The sequence below is a fragment of the Dipodomys ordii genome, unplaced genomic scaffold (assembly GCF_000151885.1).
Source record: "Dipodomys ordii isolate 6190 unplaced genomic scaffold, Dord_2.0 Scaffold10, whole genome shotgun sequence".
Taxonomy (NCBI): domain Eukaryota; kingdom Metazoa; phylum Chordata; class Mammalia; order Rodentia; family Heteromyidae; genus Dipodomys; species Dipodomys ordii.
Window position 1 is genome coordinate 20,702,152 of NW_012267226.1, and position 18,681 is coordinate 20,720,832.

General features: G+C 47.9%; 1 protein-coding gene across 1 annotated transcript; it reads left to right on the forward strand.

The window, feature by feature from the left end:
* Nucleotides 1-2,515: 2,515 nt before the first annotated feature.
* Nucleotides 2,516-17,881, forward strand: Vps11 (vacuolar protein sorting 11 homolog (S. cerevisiae)). The gene is made up of 16 exons (XM_013009825.1): nt 2,516-2,753; nt 5,926-6,074; nt 6,164-6,299; nt 7,105-7,268; nt 8,147-8,394; nt 9,593-9,794; nt 10,150-10,301; nt 11,306-11,492; nt 11,921-12,067; nt 12,659-12,847; nt 12,948-13,109; nt 13,870-14,009; nt 14,097-14,299; nt 14,400-14,571; nt 17,027-17,249; nt 17,390-17,881. Exons 1-16 carry the CDS (start codon nt 2,567-2,569, stop codon nt 17,552-17,554), a joined length of 2,826 nt encoding a protein of 941 aa, XP_012865279.1. The 5' UTR covers nt 2,516-2,566; the 3' UTR covers nt 17,555-17,881.
* Nucleotides 17,882-18,681: the final 800 nt, after the last annotated feature.

Below are 18,681 nucleotides of genomic sequence, written 5' to 3' on the forward strand. Positions count from 1 at the left end.
AAGACTCCTGATTGGACCTCTCAAATTGTAGCTTCTCTGTATCTCCTGATCCAGTTTCCATATAACACTTTAACCTCCTTGAAACTATTTGTCATCAGGGATAATGATACAACTTCCTTAGAAGGATATTCCGTGAAAAGCAAACGCCCTTTGTGAGTTATAATTTGCTGCATGAAATCGGGCTGCTGACTGTCAGTTCTTTGTATGTCTGTTCCTAAGGGGAGTGGTCAAGGACCATGTGTTTGTTATGCCTCTCATGTTGTTCTTTTTTTTTGGGGGGGGTGTTGTAGGGCAAACAGGCAGCAAGGATGGTACTGAGGAAGTTAAGTGGGCAGAGCCCGATTTGTTTATGTTCAGTGTGTAAACAGTTCCTGGAAGCTTAGGTGCAAGATAGGGTGTGACCTTTACAGTGATTGGTTGGTTCCTTTTCCTCCCTTCCCACATGGTCTTTTGCTTTAAAAAGTGCTTACTGTATGGTAATAAACGAGTTCCTGCTTGACTTGACTCCCTGTTGCAGCCGATTGTTTCCCTGCAGCACAGCGCACTTAAAACTTTTGACCATCTTTGGTGGGATGGACGAAGACCCGACAGGGGGTGTTTAGTGCAACTGCAGAAATAGGGAGTGCTCAAAATCTACCAGAAAAAGGAAAAGGCTGGGTACTGGTGGCTCAGGAGGCTGAGATCTGAGAATCATGGTTCAAAGCCAGCCTGGGCAGGAAAAGTCTGAGAGACTCTTATCTCCAATAAACCACTCAGAAAACGAAGTGGCACTGTGGTTCAAGTGGTAGAGCACTTGTCTTGAGCTGACAAGCTGAGCACCCAGGCCCAGAGTTCAAGCCCCATGACCAACAAAAAACAAAAAAGAAAGAAAAAAAAAGAAAAGGCCAGACACTGGTGGCTCACGTCTGTAATCCTTCCTAGCTACTCAGGAGGCTGAGATCTGAGGATCACAGTTCAAAGCCAGCTGGGGCAAGAAAGTCTGTGAGACTCATCTCCAATTAACCATCAGAAAACCAGAAGCACTGTGACTAAGTGGTAGAGTTTTGAGTGAAAAAGCTCAAGGACAGTGTCCAGGCCCTGAGTTTAAGTCCCAGTGTGTGTACACACGCACGTGCACGTGCGCACACACAAAGATTATAAGGGCTGTAGATCCAAAAAGGCACTGACAATTACTCTGCAGGAATAACCTCCCAGCTATTGCTCATCAATAAGACCCAGTAGGCACAGGTGGAGCCAGACTCAGATTTCAGAGGAAGTCTTCAGCCAGGGGACAGCAGGGGGAGCACTAAGGTCAACAATAAAGATGCCACCCTCCTCCCCTCCCCCCACAAGCTACTCATATCTCTTTGCTTCTTTTTTTTTTTTTTCCTGCCTGTTAAGGGGCTTGAACTTAGGGCCTCAGCCTATCAACTGGCCTGCTTGTTTATAGCTACCACTTGAGCCACAGCTCCAGTCTGGCATTTTTGCTAGTTAGTTGGAGCTCCAACAGGCCCTGAGTTCAAATCCCAGTATTGGGGAAAACACACACACACACATTTGCACAATAATTAGACTGAATGTATCTGGAAGTACAGATTTCTGTTTTTCCTTTTCAGTATTTGAAAATCCAGTTTCACATACATCGCTTCAGTTGTACTAAAGTAATCCTTCTGAGAGCAAAACATAATTCACTGAAACACAGGTTACAAGTCACAAAACTCCCAGTATCACTTTTCTTGAGCCCTCAGTGTCTGGGAAGATGATTTTTTTCTTTTTATTTTTTGGTCAGTCACAGGGCCTGAACTCTGGGCCTGAGCGCTGTCCCTCAGCTCTTCAGCTCAAGACTAGCACTGTACCACTTGAGCCTCAGCACCATTTCTGTTTTTTCTGCTTATGTGGTGCTGAGGAATCGAACCCAGGGCCTCAAGCATGCAAGTCAAACATTCTACCACTGAGCCAGCTTCCCAGCCCCTTTTTCACTTTTGTTTGCTGTACCAGGGTTTGAATTTGAGGCCTCATTCTCAGTAGGCTGTGCATGTGCCGGCCACAGCTCCACTTCTGGCTCTTCGCTGGTTTTGGAGGTGGAAGTCTCACGGACTTTCCTGCCCAGGCTGGCTTTGAACCTCGGCTCTCGCATCTCAACCTCTGGAAGAGACAACCGGCTAGTTAGTAGGCTTTCTGGCTCCTGGCTTGACCACTGGAGCCTCAGTTCCAGCCCAGCACTTTGCTGATTATTTTGGGGATGAAGTTTGGCACCATTTCCTCCCAGGGGTAGCTTCGGACCACGATCGTCCAGGTCTGGGCTTCCAGAGTAGCTAGGAGGCAGCGGCGCCCCGTCTGGGTCGCGCAGGCCGGCCTGGGCTCCCGAGCGCGGGGCGGCCTGCGCGCCCGGCAGCGCCCGGCAGGGCGAGGGCCCAGCGCACGGGCCTCCGTCCCCAGCGAGACGGACGACCGGGCCCCAGCCGAGAGGCCCCGCCCCGGCCTCCGCCCCGACCCCACAGCGCCAGTTCCCGGAAGTCGCGGGGTCACATGACCAGCGGGCTCCGCTCACGTGACGTCTCTTCCGGAGGCGGTGGCCTTGGCCAAGATGGCGGCCTACCTGCAGTGGCGGCGCTTCGTCTTCTTCGACAAGGAGCTGGTGAAGGAGCCGCTGGGTAACGATGGGGCTGCTCCCGGCGCCGCGCCTGCCCCCGGACTGCCCGCCTCCAAGCTCCTTTGCCTCCCTCCGGGCATCACTGTCTGCGACTCGGGGCGGGGGAGCCTGGTCTTTGGCGATATCCTTCTGGATCTCTCTCCCCCTTCCCCGGATCCCCGAAGAAAGCCCGCCATGGGGGGAAGGAGCTGGCCAGTCAGCGTGGTTCGGGCTTCGCGCCACTCTGCGTTAGACGTGGCCCGAGCAGGAACGGAAGTCCAGCGACGGAGCCAGCCTGGGCCAGCCGCTGAGCCTCCCCGGGCCTCATCGCCTTTTCTGTGAAAGGGGTGGGAATGCCAACTTGACAAGGTTATTTCAGGTCAGTCCCCCACTGAACGCCCGTTACCGGACAGGGTGGAAGGTGTCACCTTCGCTGCCTGAGGTGGTGGGTGAGGAAGTAGAGACGCACGGGAGTTTGTTGCTTTGTTCTCATATCTGGGAATGTTCTCATATCTGGGAAAGCTCTGGAAGTTTGAAGAGCTGTATACATATACATGATTATTATCTGGAGTTTGGTCTAAATATAGGTATTACGGAGCCTCCCCAGGGAATGTCTGAAGTGTGGCTAGAACGGAACCCCTTTCACGCTAGTTGTTTTTCATATAGAGATGTTAGTCGCTTTACGAGAAACACATCATAAGTTCAAAATACTCTAATATGAAGACAGCATAATGAAATCCACCCAAGACTCTAGAAAAGAAAGGGAAGGAGCATGAATATAATGGAGAGGGGTGAAGTAGTTGTTCCAAGTATACTGTAGGGACTGGAGGCATGGCTCAAGTGGTAGAGTGCCAGCCACAAGCAAAATACACTGTTACAAATGTAGAGAATTATGACAATGAAACTCCTCCATTACAAAGATGTGCTGGGCTGGGAAGGTGGCTCAGTGGTAGAGCGCTTGCCTTGCATGCCATGAGGCCCTGGGTTCGATTCCTAAGCACCACTTAAGCAAAAAGAAAAAAGCCGGAAGTGGCGCTGTGGCTCAAGTGGTAGAGCGCTAGCCTTGAGCTGAAGAGCTGAGGGACAGCGCCCAGGCCCACAGTTCAGGCCCCACGACCAGACCCAAAACTAAAGAAAAAACAAACAAAGATATGCTAATTAAACATACAGGTTTGTGTGGTTTGTTTTGTTTTGTTTTTTGCCAGTCTTGGACCTTGAACTCTGGGCCTGGGTGCTGTCTCTAAACTTCTTTTGCTCAAGGATAGCACCATTTCTGGCTTTTTTTTTCTATAATTAATTAGATAACAGTCTCACAGCCTTTCCTGTCTGGGCTAACTTTGAACCACAATCCTCAGATCTCAGCTTCCTAAATAGCTAGGATTACAGGTGTGAATGATGCCCAGATAAAATACAGGAATTTTACGGAGATTATTCTAAATTGAAAATGCATTTAACATACCAAGCCTAGGTGTTCTCGTGTCTCATGGCTTAGGAACACAATGCATTGAAGTATATTAATTAGTGTGTTCTTGTGATTCCATTGCTGACTGGGGGATACACCTTTCTGCAGCTGCTTAGCAACACAAGAGAGTATCACCTCGGGGCTGGGAAGGTGGCTCAGTGGTAGAGTGCTTGCCTTGCATGCATGAGGCCCTGGGTTCAATTCCTCAGCACTACATAAGCAGAAAAAGCCCTAAGTGGCACTGTGGCTCAAGTGGTAGAGTGCTAGCCTTGAGCTGAAAAGCTGAGGGACAGTACCCAGGCCCAGAGTTCCCCACAATTGGCAAAAAAAAATGTCATCTTACCCATAGCACTAGCCCAGGAAAGGCGTAAGGTTTAAATTATAATTCCTACTAAATTCATACCAATTTTGAGTCATTTAAATGAAAAATCATACTGTTCATGTATACTGATGGTAAGATTTAACTTGTAAAAAAAATTGAGCAAAATTAAAAGCTGAGTGTCAGTGGTTCATGCCTGTAATCCTACTCAAGAGACTTGAAGCCAATGGTTTGAAGCCACTCCAGGCCATGAGATTTTTTTTTGTTGGTTGTGGAGCTTGAACTCTGGGCCTGGGCACTGTCCCTGAGCTCTTCAGCTCAAGGCTAGTGCTCTACTACTTGAGCCACAGCGTCACTTATAGCTTTTTCTGTTTATGTGATGCTGAGGAATCGAACCCAGGGCCTCATGCATATGAGGCAAGCACTCTACCACTGAGCCACTTTCCCAGCCCCCAGGCCATGATATTCTTTTTTTTTTTTATTGTGAAAATACCTTATGGAGGGGTTAAATTACATGAGCAAGATAATGAGTACATTTCTTATCAAGCATTGCTGCCTTCTCCTTTGTTTCCCATTCCTATCCATTCCCGTCTCCCCCCCCCCCATGAGATTCTTATCTCCAGTTAACCCCCAAAATGCTAGCAGTGGAGCTGTGACTCAAGTGGTAGAATGCTAGTCTTGAAAAAAAAAGCTAAGGGACAAGTGCCTGGGCCCCAAGTTCAATCAAGGTCCAGTACTAGCACACATGCGCGCGCACGCGCACGCGTACACACACACACACACACAAAAGCAAGATTAAGATCGTTAATCTTTCTGGGTGCTGGTGGCTCACACCTGTAATTTTAGCTCGTGAGGCTGAAATCTGAGGATCAGGTTCGAAGCCAGCTAAGGCAGGAAAGTCTATGAGACACTTGCCTCCAATGAACCACCAAAAAGCCAGAAGTGGAGCTGGGGCTCAAGTGTTAGACCACTAACCTTGAGCAAAAAAGCTCAGGGACAGTGCCCAGACCCTGAATTCAAGCCCCAGGACCAGCGCATATGCACAATCTGTAGACGGATTATTAATCTTTTGTTGTAAGATTAGCAACAATAATAAAACATAACAATTTTAAAAACATACTGTAATTAAAGTTAAGCGAATGTGGTCTATTATTCTCCAAATATCATTTTTTATCATTTTTTATTTATTTATTTTTGTCAGTCATGGGGCCTGAACTCTGGGCCTGGACTGTGTCCCTGAGCTCTTCAGCACAAGACTAGTGCTCTACCACTTGAGCCACAGCACCACTTCCAGCCTTTTCTGCTTATGCAGTGCTGAGGAATTGAATCCAGGGCCTCATGCATGCAAGGCAAGCGCTCTACCACTGAGCCACCTTCCCAGCCCCTCTCCAAGTATCTTAATTCCTGTGCTATAGATCGTAATATAACTTAACCAAAGATAACTGAAAAAGAGTATGGAAAGTGAAGCTACAGATGGGGTGGGGGCACTACCATATCTCTCCTTGGAAAGGAGGTTCCTTAACTACCTTGCACATATGGAAGGCCAGATCTGGTTCTTGCTGCGTTCCCTACAGCTTACAGGCTTCCAGGCCTACAAACTACGAGTGACACACCTATATCAACTGAAGCAGCACAATATTCTAGCATCTGTTGGTGAGGATGAAGAGGGTATTAACCCCCTGGTGAGTTCTGGCAAAGAAAGATTCAGAAGCCTGGCAATGTTTTCCTGTTGGAGAAGATCAGCATTTAGGCATTTGAGTTTTGTCCACAGGTAAAGATCTGGAACTTGGAGAAGAGAGATGGTGGCAACCCACTCTGTACTCGAATCTTCTCTGCCATCCCAGGAACAGAACCAACTGTTGTGTCTTGTTTGACTGTCCATGAAAATCTCAACTTTATGGCCATTGGTAAGGAGAAGGAAGGCAAAATGAACTCCCAGATTTTCTTTGCTTCTGCAGCTCATCTCTATTCTAATTGAGACCACTTTATACTAAACAGAGGTCTTTGAGATATTAAAAGTTGGCATGGGAAAGTATTAAATTTTGTTCTTTGAAAATGAGTCAGTAAGTACCAATGGTCAGCTTTGCTACTAAAAAAGTTGGATGTGGGGGCTGGGAAAGTTGCTCAGTGGTAGAGCGCTTGCCTTGCATGCATGAGGCCCTGGGTTTGATTACCCAGCACCACATAAGCAAAAAGAAAAAAAGCCGGAAGTGGCCTGTGGCTCAAGTGGTAGAGCGCTAGCCTTGAGGTGAAGAGCTGAGGGACAGCACCCAGGCCCAGAGTTCAGGCCCCACGACTGGACCCCCCCCCCCAAAAAAAAAAAAAGTTGGATGTGAGGAGAAAGCTTATCATTTCTTTTTCTTTTTCTTTTTTTCTTTTTTGTCAGTTCTGGGGTTTGATCTCAGGCCTGGGTGCTGTCCCTGAGTTCTTCAAAGCAAGGCTAGTGCTTTACCACTTTGAGCCACAGCACCATTTCCAGTTTTCTGGTGGTTCATTGGAGATAAGAGTCTATTGGTCCACGTCCTAGGCCCTCCCCGGCTTTGGCTTGAACTGTGTTCCTCAGATCTCAGCCCCTGAGTAGCTAGGATTACAGGCGTGAGCAAAGCTTATTTCTAATGAATGAATGGTCTTTTGATCTAATGAATGATCTTCCTTTCTCTACTTCCCAGTCTTTTCAGCCTCACTGGGATGCTGTTTCCTGCTTTCCTACAGGTTTCACAGATGGCAGTGTTACATTGAACAAAGGAGACATCACCCGGGATCGGCATAGTAAGAGCCAGATTTTGCACAAAGGCAACTATCCTGTTACGGGACTGGCCTTCCGTCAAGCAGGGAAGACCACTCACTTGTTTGTTGTGACAACTGAGAATGTCCAGGTGGGACTGAGCCCCTGCTCTTGGAGCAGGCCCAAAGGGCTTATCCTTGGCTTAGGGGGCTAGAGTAAGGGCCTGATAGGAAAGATGGAAATCCTAAAAATTTTACCAGATAGCCTTGAATTATTTACCCAGCTTTATATTTTGTATCTTCACTTAGCTGACTAAGAGGAGCTAGACTTCAGGAAGATACTCTGAGATAGTGAAAAACAGGCTTTTTTGCCTAACCTGCTAAGTGACATTAGAAAATTGCTTTACCTCTTTTTTTTTTAATTTTATTTTTTGGGTCCGGTCGTGGGGCCTGAACTCTGGGCCTGGGCGCTGTCCCTCAGCTCTTCAGCTCAAGGCTAGCACTCTACCACTTGAGCCACAGCGCCACTTCCGGTTTTTTTCTTTTTGCTTATGTGGTGCTGAGGAATTGAACCCAGGGCCTCAGGCATGCAAGGCAAGAACTCTACCACTAGCCACCTTCCCAGCCCCTTGCTTTACCTCTTTAGTCTTAGTGCTCCTAACTTATAACAGCCCAGTCTTTCAGGAATGCTGGGGTTTAGACCTCGGGCTTCACACATGACATGCATGCCCTGTACTGCTAAATTATATCTCTAGCTGAGGAATAGCCTTGATAAAATTATAAAAGATGACTGGATTTCTCTTACTTGTAGAATTCTTGAACTAGGTAGAGGTAATATAAAGAGAAAAAATATGGCCCCTATTTGGTAGATGGATGGTAGTGAGTGGAGAAAGCAAGCAGCTAAGGGAAAGGTCTTAAAATGCCAAGCAAGGATAAAGGGAGAGTTCCTTGTGGAAATGGGAATGTGTCTGTGAAGGCTTAGGTGCTGCCTCTTCAAAGGAAGCCTGCTAACCTTTTCTTACTTTGGCAGTCCTATATAGTTTCTGGAAAGGAGTACCCACGAGTGGAGTTGGACACCCACGGTTGTGGGCTACGGTGCTCAGCCCTGAGTGACCCTTCTCAGGACCTGCAGTTCATTGTGGCCGGGGACGAGTGTGTCTACCTATACCAACCTGATGAACGAGGGCCCTGCTTCGCCTTTGAGGGCCATAAGCTCATTGCCCACTGGTTTAGAGGATACCTTGTCATTGTCTCCCGTGACCGGAAGGTTTCTCCCAAGTAAGGACTCCAGGGAAAAAGAAAAGGGAGAAGGCTAGACTTGTTCCCTAGCACTCACCTCATTTTAAAACCTATGTCTGGAGCCTGCCAATTTTCCCACTTGAATTTTAGGTAGATTGCAGTTCTACCCAGATTCTGTTAGGTGTTTTTACTGGAAAATGTGTTTTTGCTCTATACACTTGCTGCTTAGCCCTTGTATACTAGAATGCTTCATAGATTGAGTTGGACCTGACCTGATAACTGTTTTTCGTTGTTTTTCCTTTTGGTCAAAATAAGTTGGGAAGAAGAACAAGGGTTAGAAGGTGGTGAAATTGGCAGCTGTAGAGAAGTCAGGACACCAGGCACAGTCCTGTTGCTCCAGAGCCACTGGAAGGGGGAGGTAGATCTTCTGTGCAGATGAGATTTGTTGTCATTTAGTACCAAGCACAAAGTCTAACATAAATCAGGCCTTAAGTGTTTTTTTTTTTCCAATCCTGGGGCTTGAACTCGGCCTAGGAGCTGTACCTAAGCCTTTTAGTGCTCAAGGCTAGGCTCTACCACTTGAGCCACAGAACCACTTTTGGCTTTTCCTGAGTAGTTTATTGGAGATAAGAGTCTTACAGACTTTACTGTCCAGGTTGGCTTTGAACCACAATCCTCGAACCACAGTCCTCCACAATCCTCGGATCTCAGCCTCCTGAGTAGGATTTCAGGTGTGAATCACCAGCCTCTAGCTAGTTTTTTTGTTTGTTTGTTTTGTCAGTGGTGGGGCTTGAACTCTGGGCTTTGGTGGCATGTCCCCCGTACTCTTCAGCTTAAGTTTAGTGCTCTACCACTTAAGCCACAGAGCCACTTCTGGTTTTCTGGTGATTATTTGGAGATAAGAGTCTCACAGATTTTCCTGCCTAGGCTGGCTTTGCACCACGATCCTCAGATCTCAGCCTCTTGAGTGGTTAAGATAACAGATATGAGCCACTGGCACCTTGCCCCAGCTAGTTCTTTAGTAAACAAGTGAGGGTCTGAATATACTTCATTTCTTACTCTTGGCCTGAACTAATGATAGGATCAGGATTACATGTCCTCTTTCTTGAGCCATCAGTAAATGCTACATTAGGGACTAATGAGTTACTAGAGGGACTGAGGAGGTAATTTGTTATAGGTGGATTGGCTATAGAGCTGAGACTGAGATGGTGCAAATACCTGTTGCTCTTTCTTTCAGATCAGACTTTACCAGCAGGGACTCGCAGAGTTCTGACAAGCAGATTCTCAACATCTATGATCTGTGCAACAAGTTCATAGCCTACAGCGCTGTCTTTGAGGATGTAGTGGATGTGCTTGCTGAGTGGGGCTCCTTGTACGTGCTGACGCGGGATGGGCGGGTCCACGCACTGCAGGAGAAGGACACACAGACCAAGCTGGAGGCAAGGCTACCAGGTCCCCAGAGCTGACACTGGCTCCTAGAAGTAGCTAGCAGCAGGAATAGATTTCCCACTCACCTGGGCCCTGGGATTTTATTTCCTTTGGGTAAATAGTTTCGTTAAGTAAATGGCTAAAGATGCAGCTTTGGTGGGAACAAATGGCTGGGAGCCTGAGCCCAGCCTCAGGGTTCACTTGGGCTGCAGAGACCCTTATGAGGTTGGTAAGATTAGTTTTGGGGTTATCTGAAGCTCTTTGTCCAGGATCTAAGCAAATTGGAATGCTTGTCTCAAGGGAACACTCTGGGAAGGTATCTTTTCAGGACTGATTCTACCAATCATAATCCCTTTCACCTTCCAGATGTTGTTTAAGAAGAACCTATTTGAGATGGCAATTAACCTGGCCAAGAGCCAACATCTGGATAGCGATGGATTGGCCCAAATCTTCATGCAGTATGGAGACCATCTCTATAGCAAAGGCAACCACGATGGGGCTGTCCAGCAGTATATTCGGTCAGTATGAAGGAACTATGATACATAGCTGTGAACAAAGATGCTCAGCCAGAGAACTGAAACCCATGCTGGGGGGCAGGGCTTGAAAGACACAAGGAACTGCTGGCTTTCCTACAGAAAGTGTGATGCCTCAAATGAGGAAACAGGACTTCTTGCAAAGGGAATGTTTAGAGTGAAATTTACATGACCAGTATAAAACTGAGCTGATGATGCTTCTCCTTTTAAACTCTAGTTTGCATTTTGTTAACATTCTTGTGATATAGTCCTTTTTCTTTTTGACATTACTGGAGTTTGAACTCAGGGCCTTGCACCTGAGTCCACAGGAGCCACAGTCATAGCCTTTTTTGTTTTAGTTATTTGTCCAACAGGGTCTTGTGTTTTATTGGTTGAAATGGAGTTTGAATGTTTTGCTTTGGGTGTTAGCCTCCAACTGTGAGCCTCCTGACTTCTTCCTCCTGAGCAGCTGGGATTACATGTTTGAGTAACCATGCCTGGCTTGACCTAGCTAAAGAAATAAAAATGTGCTGAGCCCTGGTCACTCACACCTGTAATCCTAGCTACTCAGAAGGCTGAAATCTGAGGATCGTGGTTCAAAGCCAGCCCAGGAGAAAAGTCAGTGAGACTCTAATCTCCAAGTAACCACCGGAAGTGGAGCTATGGTAGAGTACTTGCCTTGAGCTGAAGAGCTCAGGGACAGCGCCCAGGTCCAGAGTTCAAGCCCCATGAATGACAAAAGAAAAAGGAAAAAATGTTTATCTCTTGCTTCCCTTGGTACTAATTTATCAGCCTAGTTGAAAGACTGGTGTTTTGGAGCCTGGTGCAAAGCATGGTCTATAGACTGGTAGTACTGATGTAACCCAGGACTTGGTGCAAATGCAGTTGAAGGACTCACATGTGATGAACTGAAGCAAAATTTGCCTTTTAACAAAAATCAATAAGTAATTGTATGCAGATGAGTTTGAGAAGTACACTGATCCAGATGATATTGTTGTACATCTCCCTAGAACCATTGGGAAGTTGGAGCCATCCTATGTGATCCGCAAGTTTCTGGATGCCCAGCGCATCCACAACCTGACTGCCTACCTACAGACCCTGCACCGACAATCCCTGGCCAATGCTGACCATACCACCCTGCTCCTGAACTGCTACACCAAACTCAAGGACAGCTCCAAGTTGGAAGAATTCATCAAGGTGCAGGGTGTGGTTACCAGAGACAATTCCTAGAGGGTCCCATGGAGCACAAAGTGGCAGCACCAGAGCTGATCCTTCATCAGGGCTCAAGGAAAGAGCTGATTGTATTTGGGAACTAGCTACCCTCTGCTTTTGTAAATGGGGAAGATAAGTTGCTATTTATGCCAGTTCACTCTGATGTTGTCTCGTTTTATGACAAAACATTGTAAGCCCAGGAAAGTGGCAGTAGAGTTTCCAGAAATGCCCCTGTAATGGTATAGGCAGAGGAAGGGCTTATATCTTTCATAAGCAACTCTGAGAGGCAGGTTAGGTTGTTTTCAAAGCACGGACATTACTGTTGATTTAGGAATGTGTCTTACCATTAGTTGCCTGTTTCCCTTCTCCAGCCACCTTTGTGCAAATGATTGTGTACCATGTTCCTCTGGCAGACAAAGAGCGAGAGTGAAGTTCATTTTGATGTAGAGACCGCCATCAAGGTCCTCCGGCAAGCTGGCTACTACTCCCACGCCCTCTACCTGGCTGAGAACCATGCACACCATGAGTGGTACCTGAAGATCCAGCTGGAGGATATCAAGGTGGGTGAAATTCTTTTGCATTTTGGTCGGTTCGGGGCTTGAATTCTGGGCCTGGGCGCTGTCCCTCAGCTCTTCAGCTCAAGGCTAGTGCTCTACTACTTGAGCCACAGTGCCACTTCCAGTTTTCTGCTGGTTTATTGGTAAGAGTTTCATGGACTTTCCTGCCTGGGTTGGCTTTGAACTGTGATCCTCAGATCTTAGCCTCCTGAGTAGCTAGGATTACAGGTGGGAGCCACCGGCACCCAGCTTGGGTGAGATTCTTACATGGGACAGTGCCCTGTGCTTTTTTTTTTTTTTTTTTTTTTTTTGGGTCCGGTTATGGGGCCTGAACTCTGGGCCTGGGCGCTGTCCCTCCGCTCTTCAGCTCAAGGCTAGCGCTCTACCACTTGAGCCACAGCGCCACTTCCGGCTTTTTTCTTTTTGCTTATATGGTGCTGAGGAATTGGACCCAGGGCTTCAGGCATGCAAGGCAAGCGCTCTACCACTGAGCCACCTTCCCAGCCCCTGCCCTGTGCTTTTTGAGGATGTTTCCACAGTGGTAGAAGTGCTTCCAGGAGTGGGTGCTAGTCTGTCCTTTACCTCTCCCCACAGAATTACCAAGAAGCCCTTCGGTACATCGGCAAGCTGCCTTTTGAGCAGGCAGAGAGCAACATGAAGCGTTATGGGAAGACCCTCATGCACCACATACCAGAGCAGACAACACAGTTGCTAAAGGGACTTTGTACTGACTATCGGCCCAGTCTGGAAGGTCGAGGCGATAGAGAGGCTCCAAGCTGCCAAGTGAGGCCTCGGCAGAATCACTTTGGGTAGCAAGGATTACCTTAGGGGCCTTTGGGTACCAAATGCACTCACTAGCCTCCCTTCTCCTCCTTCATACTAGGCCAACTCTGAGGAGTTCATCCCCATCTTTGCAAACAACCCCCGAGAGCTGAAAGCCTTCCTGGAGCACATGAGTGAAGTGCAGCCAGACTCACCCCAGGGTATCTATGACACACTGCTTGAGCTGCGGCTGCAGAACTGGGCCCATGAGAAGGAACCGCAGGTGAGGTCTGGCCAGACTGGTGGGAGGTGCTGGAGAGAATACAGCTCTTGGGCTGGGAATGTTGCTCAGTAGTAGAATACTTGTCTAGCCTGTGTGGAGCCCCGAGTCTGTTTCCAGCATTGCAAAAGTGAAAAGAAGCTGGGTTCAGTGGCTCACACTTGTAATCCTAGCTACTCAAGAGATAGAGATTGAAAGCCGGAAGTGGCGCTGTGGCTCAAGTGGTAGAGCACTAGCCTTGAGCTGAAGAGCTGAGGGACAGCGCCCAGGCCCAGAGTTCAGGCCCCAGGACCGGACCCAAAAAAAAAAAAAAAGAGAGATTGAGAGGTTCCAAGGCAGCCAGGTCAAAAAGATCACAAGACCCCATCTCAACCAATAAAAAGTTGGGTTTGGTGGTACACACCTGTTACCCAACTATGCAGGAAATGTAGAGAATTGTGGTCCCAGCCAGTCTGGGCAAAAAGTGAGAGCCTATTCAAAAAAATCACTAGAGCAAAAAGTGGATCAAGTGGTAGAATGCTTCCCTAGCAAGCTAAGCTCAAACCCTAGCACCACTGAAAAGGAAGAGAAAAAACAGTTTCTCTATCTCCATTCCTCTCCGAGCTTTGAGGCAGTCTTTTGCTGCTTTCCTTAGGCAGTGACACTTCATTGGTGTCAGTGTTCATCACTGAAGGGGACACTGCACTGAAAGGAACAGTCTTGTCCCAAAGGACCTTGTGGTTTCCACCTTATGTCTACCAGCCCAACCCTCTTTCCTCCCCAGGCCAAAGAGAAGCTTCACGCAGAGGCCATCTCCCTACTGAAGAGCGGCCGCTTCTGTGATGTCTTTGACAAGGCGCTGGTGCTGTGTCAGATGCATGACTTCCAGGATGGGGTCCTTTACCTCTATGAACAGGGAAAGCTGTAAGAGTGGGGGTACTTCCAGGGCCAAGGGCAGACCCAGGGGATTGTCCAGGAACATCACTGAGGCGTCCCTCTGCTCTGGCTCAGGTTCCAGCAGATTATGCACTACCACATGCAGCACGAGCAGTACCGGCAGGTGATCACTGTCTGTGAGCGCCACGGGGAGCAGGACCCCTCCTTGTGGGAGCAGGCTCTCAGCTACTTCGCCCGCAAGGAGGAGGACTGCAAGGAGTACGTGGCAGCTGTGCTCAAGCACATCGAAAGCAAGAACCTTATGCCACCCCTTCTAGGTACTAGGGAGATGGATGGGTGCTGACCAGGTGGTAGTCAGGGACCATGGCAAGAGCTGCTGGGCTTACCGTCTTGTTTCCTCTTGGACCCCAATCTTAGTGGTGCAGACTCTGGCTCACAACTCTACAGCCACCTTGTCCGTAATCAGAGACTACCTTGTCCAAAAACTGCAGAAACAGAGTCAGCAGATTGCACAGGATGAGCTGCGGGTACGGCGGTACCGAGAGGAGACCTCCCGCATCCGCCAGGAGATCCAAGAGCTCAAAGCGAGGTAGTTGTCACCTGGATATGGGGAAAGGAGCAGGGCTGGCTTCGGTCTTCACAGCGTGTTATTGCATACTTTTCTCAGACAGGCTTGTACAGAGTGCGAACATTTTCTTCCCCCCTGTGCTGGGATTGAACCCAGCTGGGTTACACATTTCCACTGAGCCACTCCCAGCCTCAGCCTTCTGAAGAATGGTGATTAAATAAAGCATCATTTATTGGTCTTTAGAGGCAATTATCTTGTAGCATTTACTTTTTTTTTTTTTTTTTTTACTGCTGTGGGGCTTGAACTCGGCCTGGTCGCTGTCCCTCAGCTCTTCAGATCAGCCACAGCACCACTTCCAGCTTTTTTTTTTTTTTCCTGCTTATGTGGTGCTGAGGAATCGAACCCAGGGCCTCATGCATGCAAGGTGAGCACTCTACTACTGAGCCACCTTCCCAGCTCCAGCAGTTACTTTTTCTTTTTCTTTTTTTTTTTTGGGTCCGGTCATGGGGCCTGAACTCTGGACCTGGGCGCTGTCCCTCAGCTCTTTAGTTCAAGGCTAGCGCTCTACCACTTGAGCCACAGCACCACTTCCAGCTTTTTTCTTTTTGCTTATGTGGGGCTGAGGAATCGAACCCAGGGCCTCATGCATGCAAGGCAAGCGCTCTACCACTGAGCAACCTTCCCAGCCCCCAGCAGTTACTTTTTCTAAGCAGACTTCTAAGTTATTGTTTAAAGCCATTCTGAAGTAAAACCTTGGTTTTAGAAAATGCAGAAAGTAGCCAGGAATCATCAGCTCAAACCTGTAATTGTACTACTCAAAAGGCTGAAATCTGAGGATCAGAGTTCAAAGCCAGCCCAGTCAGGGAAAGTCACTGAGATACTGTATCCCTAATTAACCAAATAAAGCCAGATTAGATACATGGTTCAAGTGATAAGAGTGCCAGTTGAGACACTGAGTTCAGACCCTGGTGCCAGTATAAAACAACAACAACAACAAAAACAACAGGCACTGGTGGCTCATGCCTACAATCCTAGCTACTCAGGAGGCTGAGAGCTGAGAATTGCAGTTCAGTCAGCCCAGGCAGATAAATCCAAGAGACTCTTTTGTTGTTGTTCTATGTGTTTTTATCATTATTTGACACAAAGCAGTCAAGATCTAAGAGACTCTTATGTCCAGTTAACCAGCAAAAAAGCTGTGCACCTCAACTCGTACCTGTAATCCTAGCTATTCGGGAGGCTAAGATCTGAGGATCTGTGGTCCAAAGCCAGCCTAGGCAAGAAAGTCCATGAGACTCATCTCCAAATTAGCCACCAGAAAACTGGAAGTGGTGCTGTGACTCAAACAGTAGAGTGGTAGCCTTGAGCAAAACAGCTTAGGGATAGCGCCCAGGCCTTGAGTTCAAGCCCCACGACTGACAAGTAAAAGCCAGAGTGGTGGTATGGCTCAAGTAGCAGAGTATGGACTTGAGAAAATAAGGTAGGGCTTGGAATGTGGCTTAGTGGTATAGTGTTTGCCTAGCATGCATGAAGCCCTGGGTTCCATTCCTTAGTACCATATAAACAGAAAAGGATGGAATTGGCAGTGTGGCTCAAGTGGTAGAGTGCTAGCCTTGAGCAAAAGCAGCTCAGGGACAGTGCCAAGGTCCTCAGTTGAAGCCCCAAGACTGGCAAAAAAAAAAAAAAAAGTAGAGAAAGGGAGAAGGGCAAGGAGTTTGTTTTTTGTTGGTTTTGTTAGTTTTTGTTAGCTAGGAATGGAACCCAGGGCTATGAGCGTGGTAGGCAATTACTGTGTCACTGAACTATACCCCCAGTCTATCTTTATCTTTTTTGCAAATATAAAAATTTTAGATAACATACAAAGGAAAGGCCCCACTGAAAGCATCACATCTGAATACCTACCTGAAGAGGCTTTGGGGACAATTATGGAAGGGGAAAACAGCCTTGTGGTTCCTTGTACTTGTTAAGACTCTATCCAGAGCTGTGGTCCTTATTTGCTTTCCTTTATGTAATCAGAAATGCAGGCAGAGCTGCTGGTCCCCTCCCAGAGACCCTTCCTTGTCCACCCCAGCTGCTCTCTCTCTACTCTTTTTAAATTTTTGTCAATGGTGGGGCTTGAACTTAGGACCTGGGTGCTGTCCCTGAGCTCTTTTGCTCAAGGCTAGCATTCTAATTTGAGCCACAGTGCCACATCTGGTTTTCTTTCTTTTTTTTCTGGTCCTAGGGCTCATACTCCCTGTGCTCCTTTTTGCTCAAGGCTGACAGAGCTCTGTCACTTGAGACACAGAGCCACTTCTGGCTTTTTCTGTGATTAATTGGAGATAAAAGTCTCAAGGACTTTCCTGTGCAGGCTGACTTTAAACCTCAGTTCTCAGATCCCAGCCTTCTGAGCTAGGATTATAGGTATATATAGCTGCTCTTTCCACTCTTGGTCCTGCCTCAGTCCTTGCCGCTCACTTTCCATGTCCCTTGCCTATAGTCCGAAGATTTTCCAGAAGACCAAGTGCAGCATCTGTAACAGTGCCTTGGAGTTGCCCTCCGTCCATTTCCTGTGTGGCCACTCCTTTCACCAGCATTGCTTTGAGAGTTACTCAGAAAGTGATGCTGACTGCCCCACCTGCCTCCCCGAAAATCGGAAGGTCATGGATATGATCCGGGCCCAGGAACAAAAACGAGACCTCCATGACCAGTTCCAGCACCAGGTGGGGATGAGTGGGCTCCATGGGATAGGGGTCGCCCCCAGCATCACAGTTCACTGAGCACTGGAGGGCTTGTTTCCTTTGCTCCCCTTCTTAGGAAATGAGCTTCTCTAGTTGTGATTCTTCTTGCTTTTCCTCTGCAGCTGAAGTGCTCCAATGACAGCTTCTCTGTGATTGCTGATTACTTTGGCCGAGGGGCATTCAACAAGTTGACTCTGCTGACTGACCCTCCCACAGCCAGGCTGACTCCCAACCTGGAGGCTGGGCTGCAGCGGGACCTGCTCATGCACTCCAGGAGGGGCACTTAGGTAGCTCTGGCATAGTGTGTGACCTGGAGGCTCAGCTGGACACAGGTACTGAGACTAGCTGATACTGCACACATAGCAGATGTGTTCACGACTCCAGGATGCCATTGCCCTCACAACTCAAGGGGCCTTGCTTTTCTTGCCCCTTTATTTCTCCAGCCTGCTGTTCTTCCTGTTGACTAGCAGTATAGATTAATACAGACCCGTGGGGGAGGGTACCTCGATAACCTCTGTGTGGACAATAGCTGCTTTATTCTGTATTCAAGGGTACCAGGCTGTGCTTGGGTCCTTATTCTCAGAATGTATAAATAAAAGAATATAATGATGGGAGCCTGGAAGAATTTTTTTCTGAGGACTTTCTGATGAGTCTTAACTGTATTACAGCTCTGTACTAGACCCCCAGTCTCCTTCCCATGGACTTCTTGGAGGTCATCTCAGTAATGAGTAGCCCCCTAACAGCTAAGAAGTTTCAGCTTGTTAAAAAACCTCTGCAAAAGGTCTACTGAGCTGGGTTCCAGTGGCTCACACTTGTAATCCTGGCAACTCAGGCTGAGATCTGAGGATTGGTGTTCAAAGCCAGCCCCGATAGAAGTCTTTGATACTTATTTCCAATTAACTACCAGAAAAAAGGAAGTAGAGCTGTGGCTCAAGTGGTAGAACACCACACTTGAGTAAAAAAAAGTTCACTGACAGTGCTCAGGCCTTGATTTCAAGCCCCAGAAACCCACCCCCTCTCCCCTCCCCTCCCCCCCCAGAAGTCTTAGTGACTTCAGTTCCAAGAGCTCCCAAAGTCTTGCTGATCTTGATCACGTGCATTCAGGAGAAATATTCAGGTGGGAGGCAGACCCTGCAAGGGTATCTTAGGCCTAGCTTGCCTGCAAAATGAGTAGAACAGTGCTTTTTTTTTTTTTTTTGGTCTGGTCGTGGGGCTTGAACTCTGGGCTTGGGCACTGTCCCTCAGCTCTTCAGCTCAAGGTGAGCTCTCTACCACTTGAGCCACAGCGCCACTTCTGCTTTTCTAGTGGTTTATTGGAGATGAGTCTCACTAAATTTCCTGCCCGGGCTGGCTTTGAACCAAGATCCTCAGATCTCAGCCTCCTGAGTAGGATTACAGGCGTGAGCCACCAGCG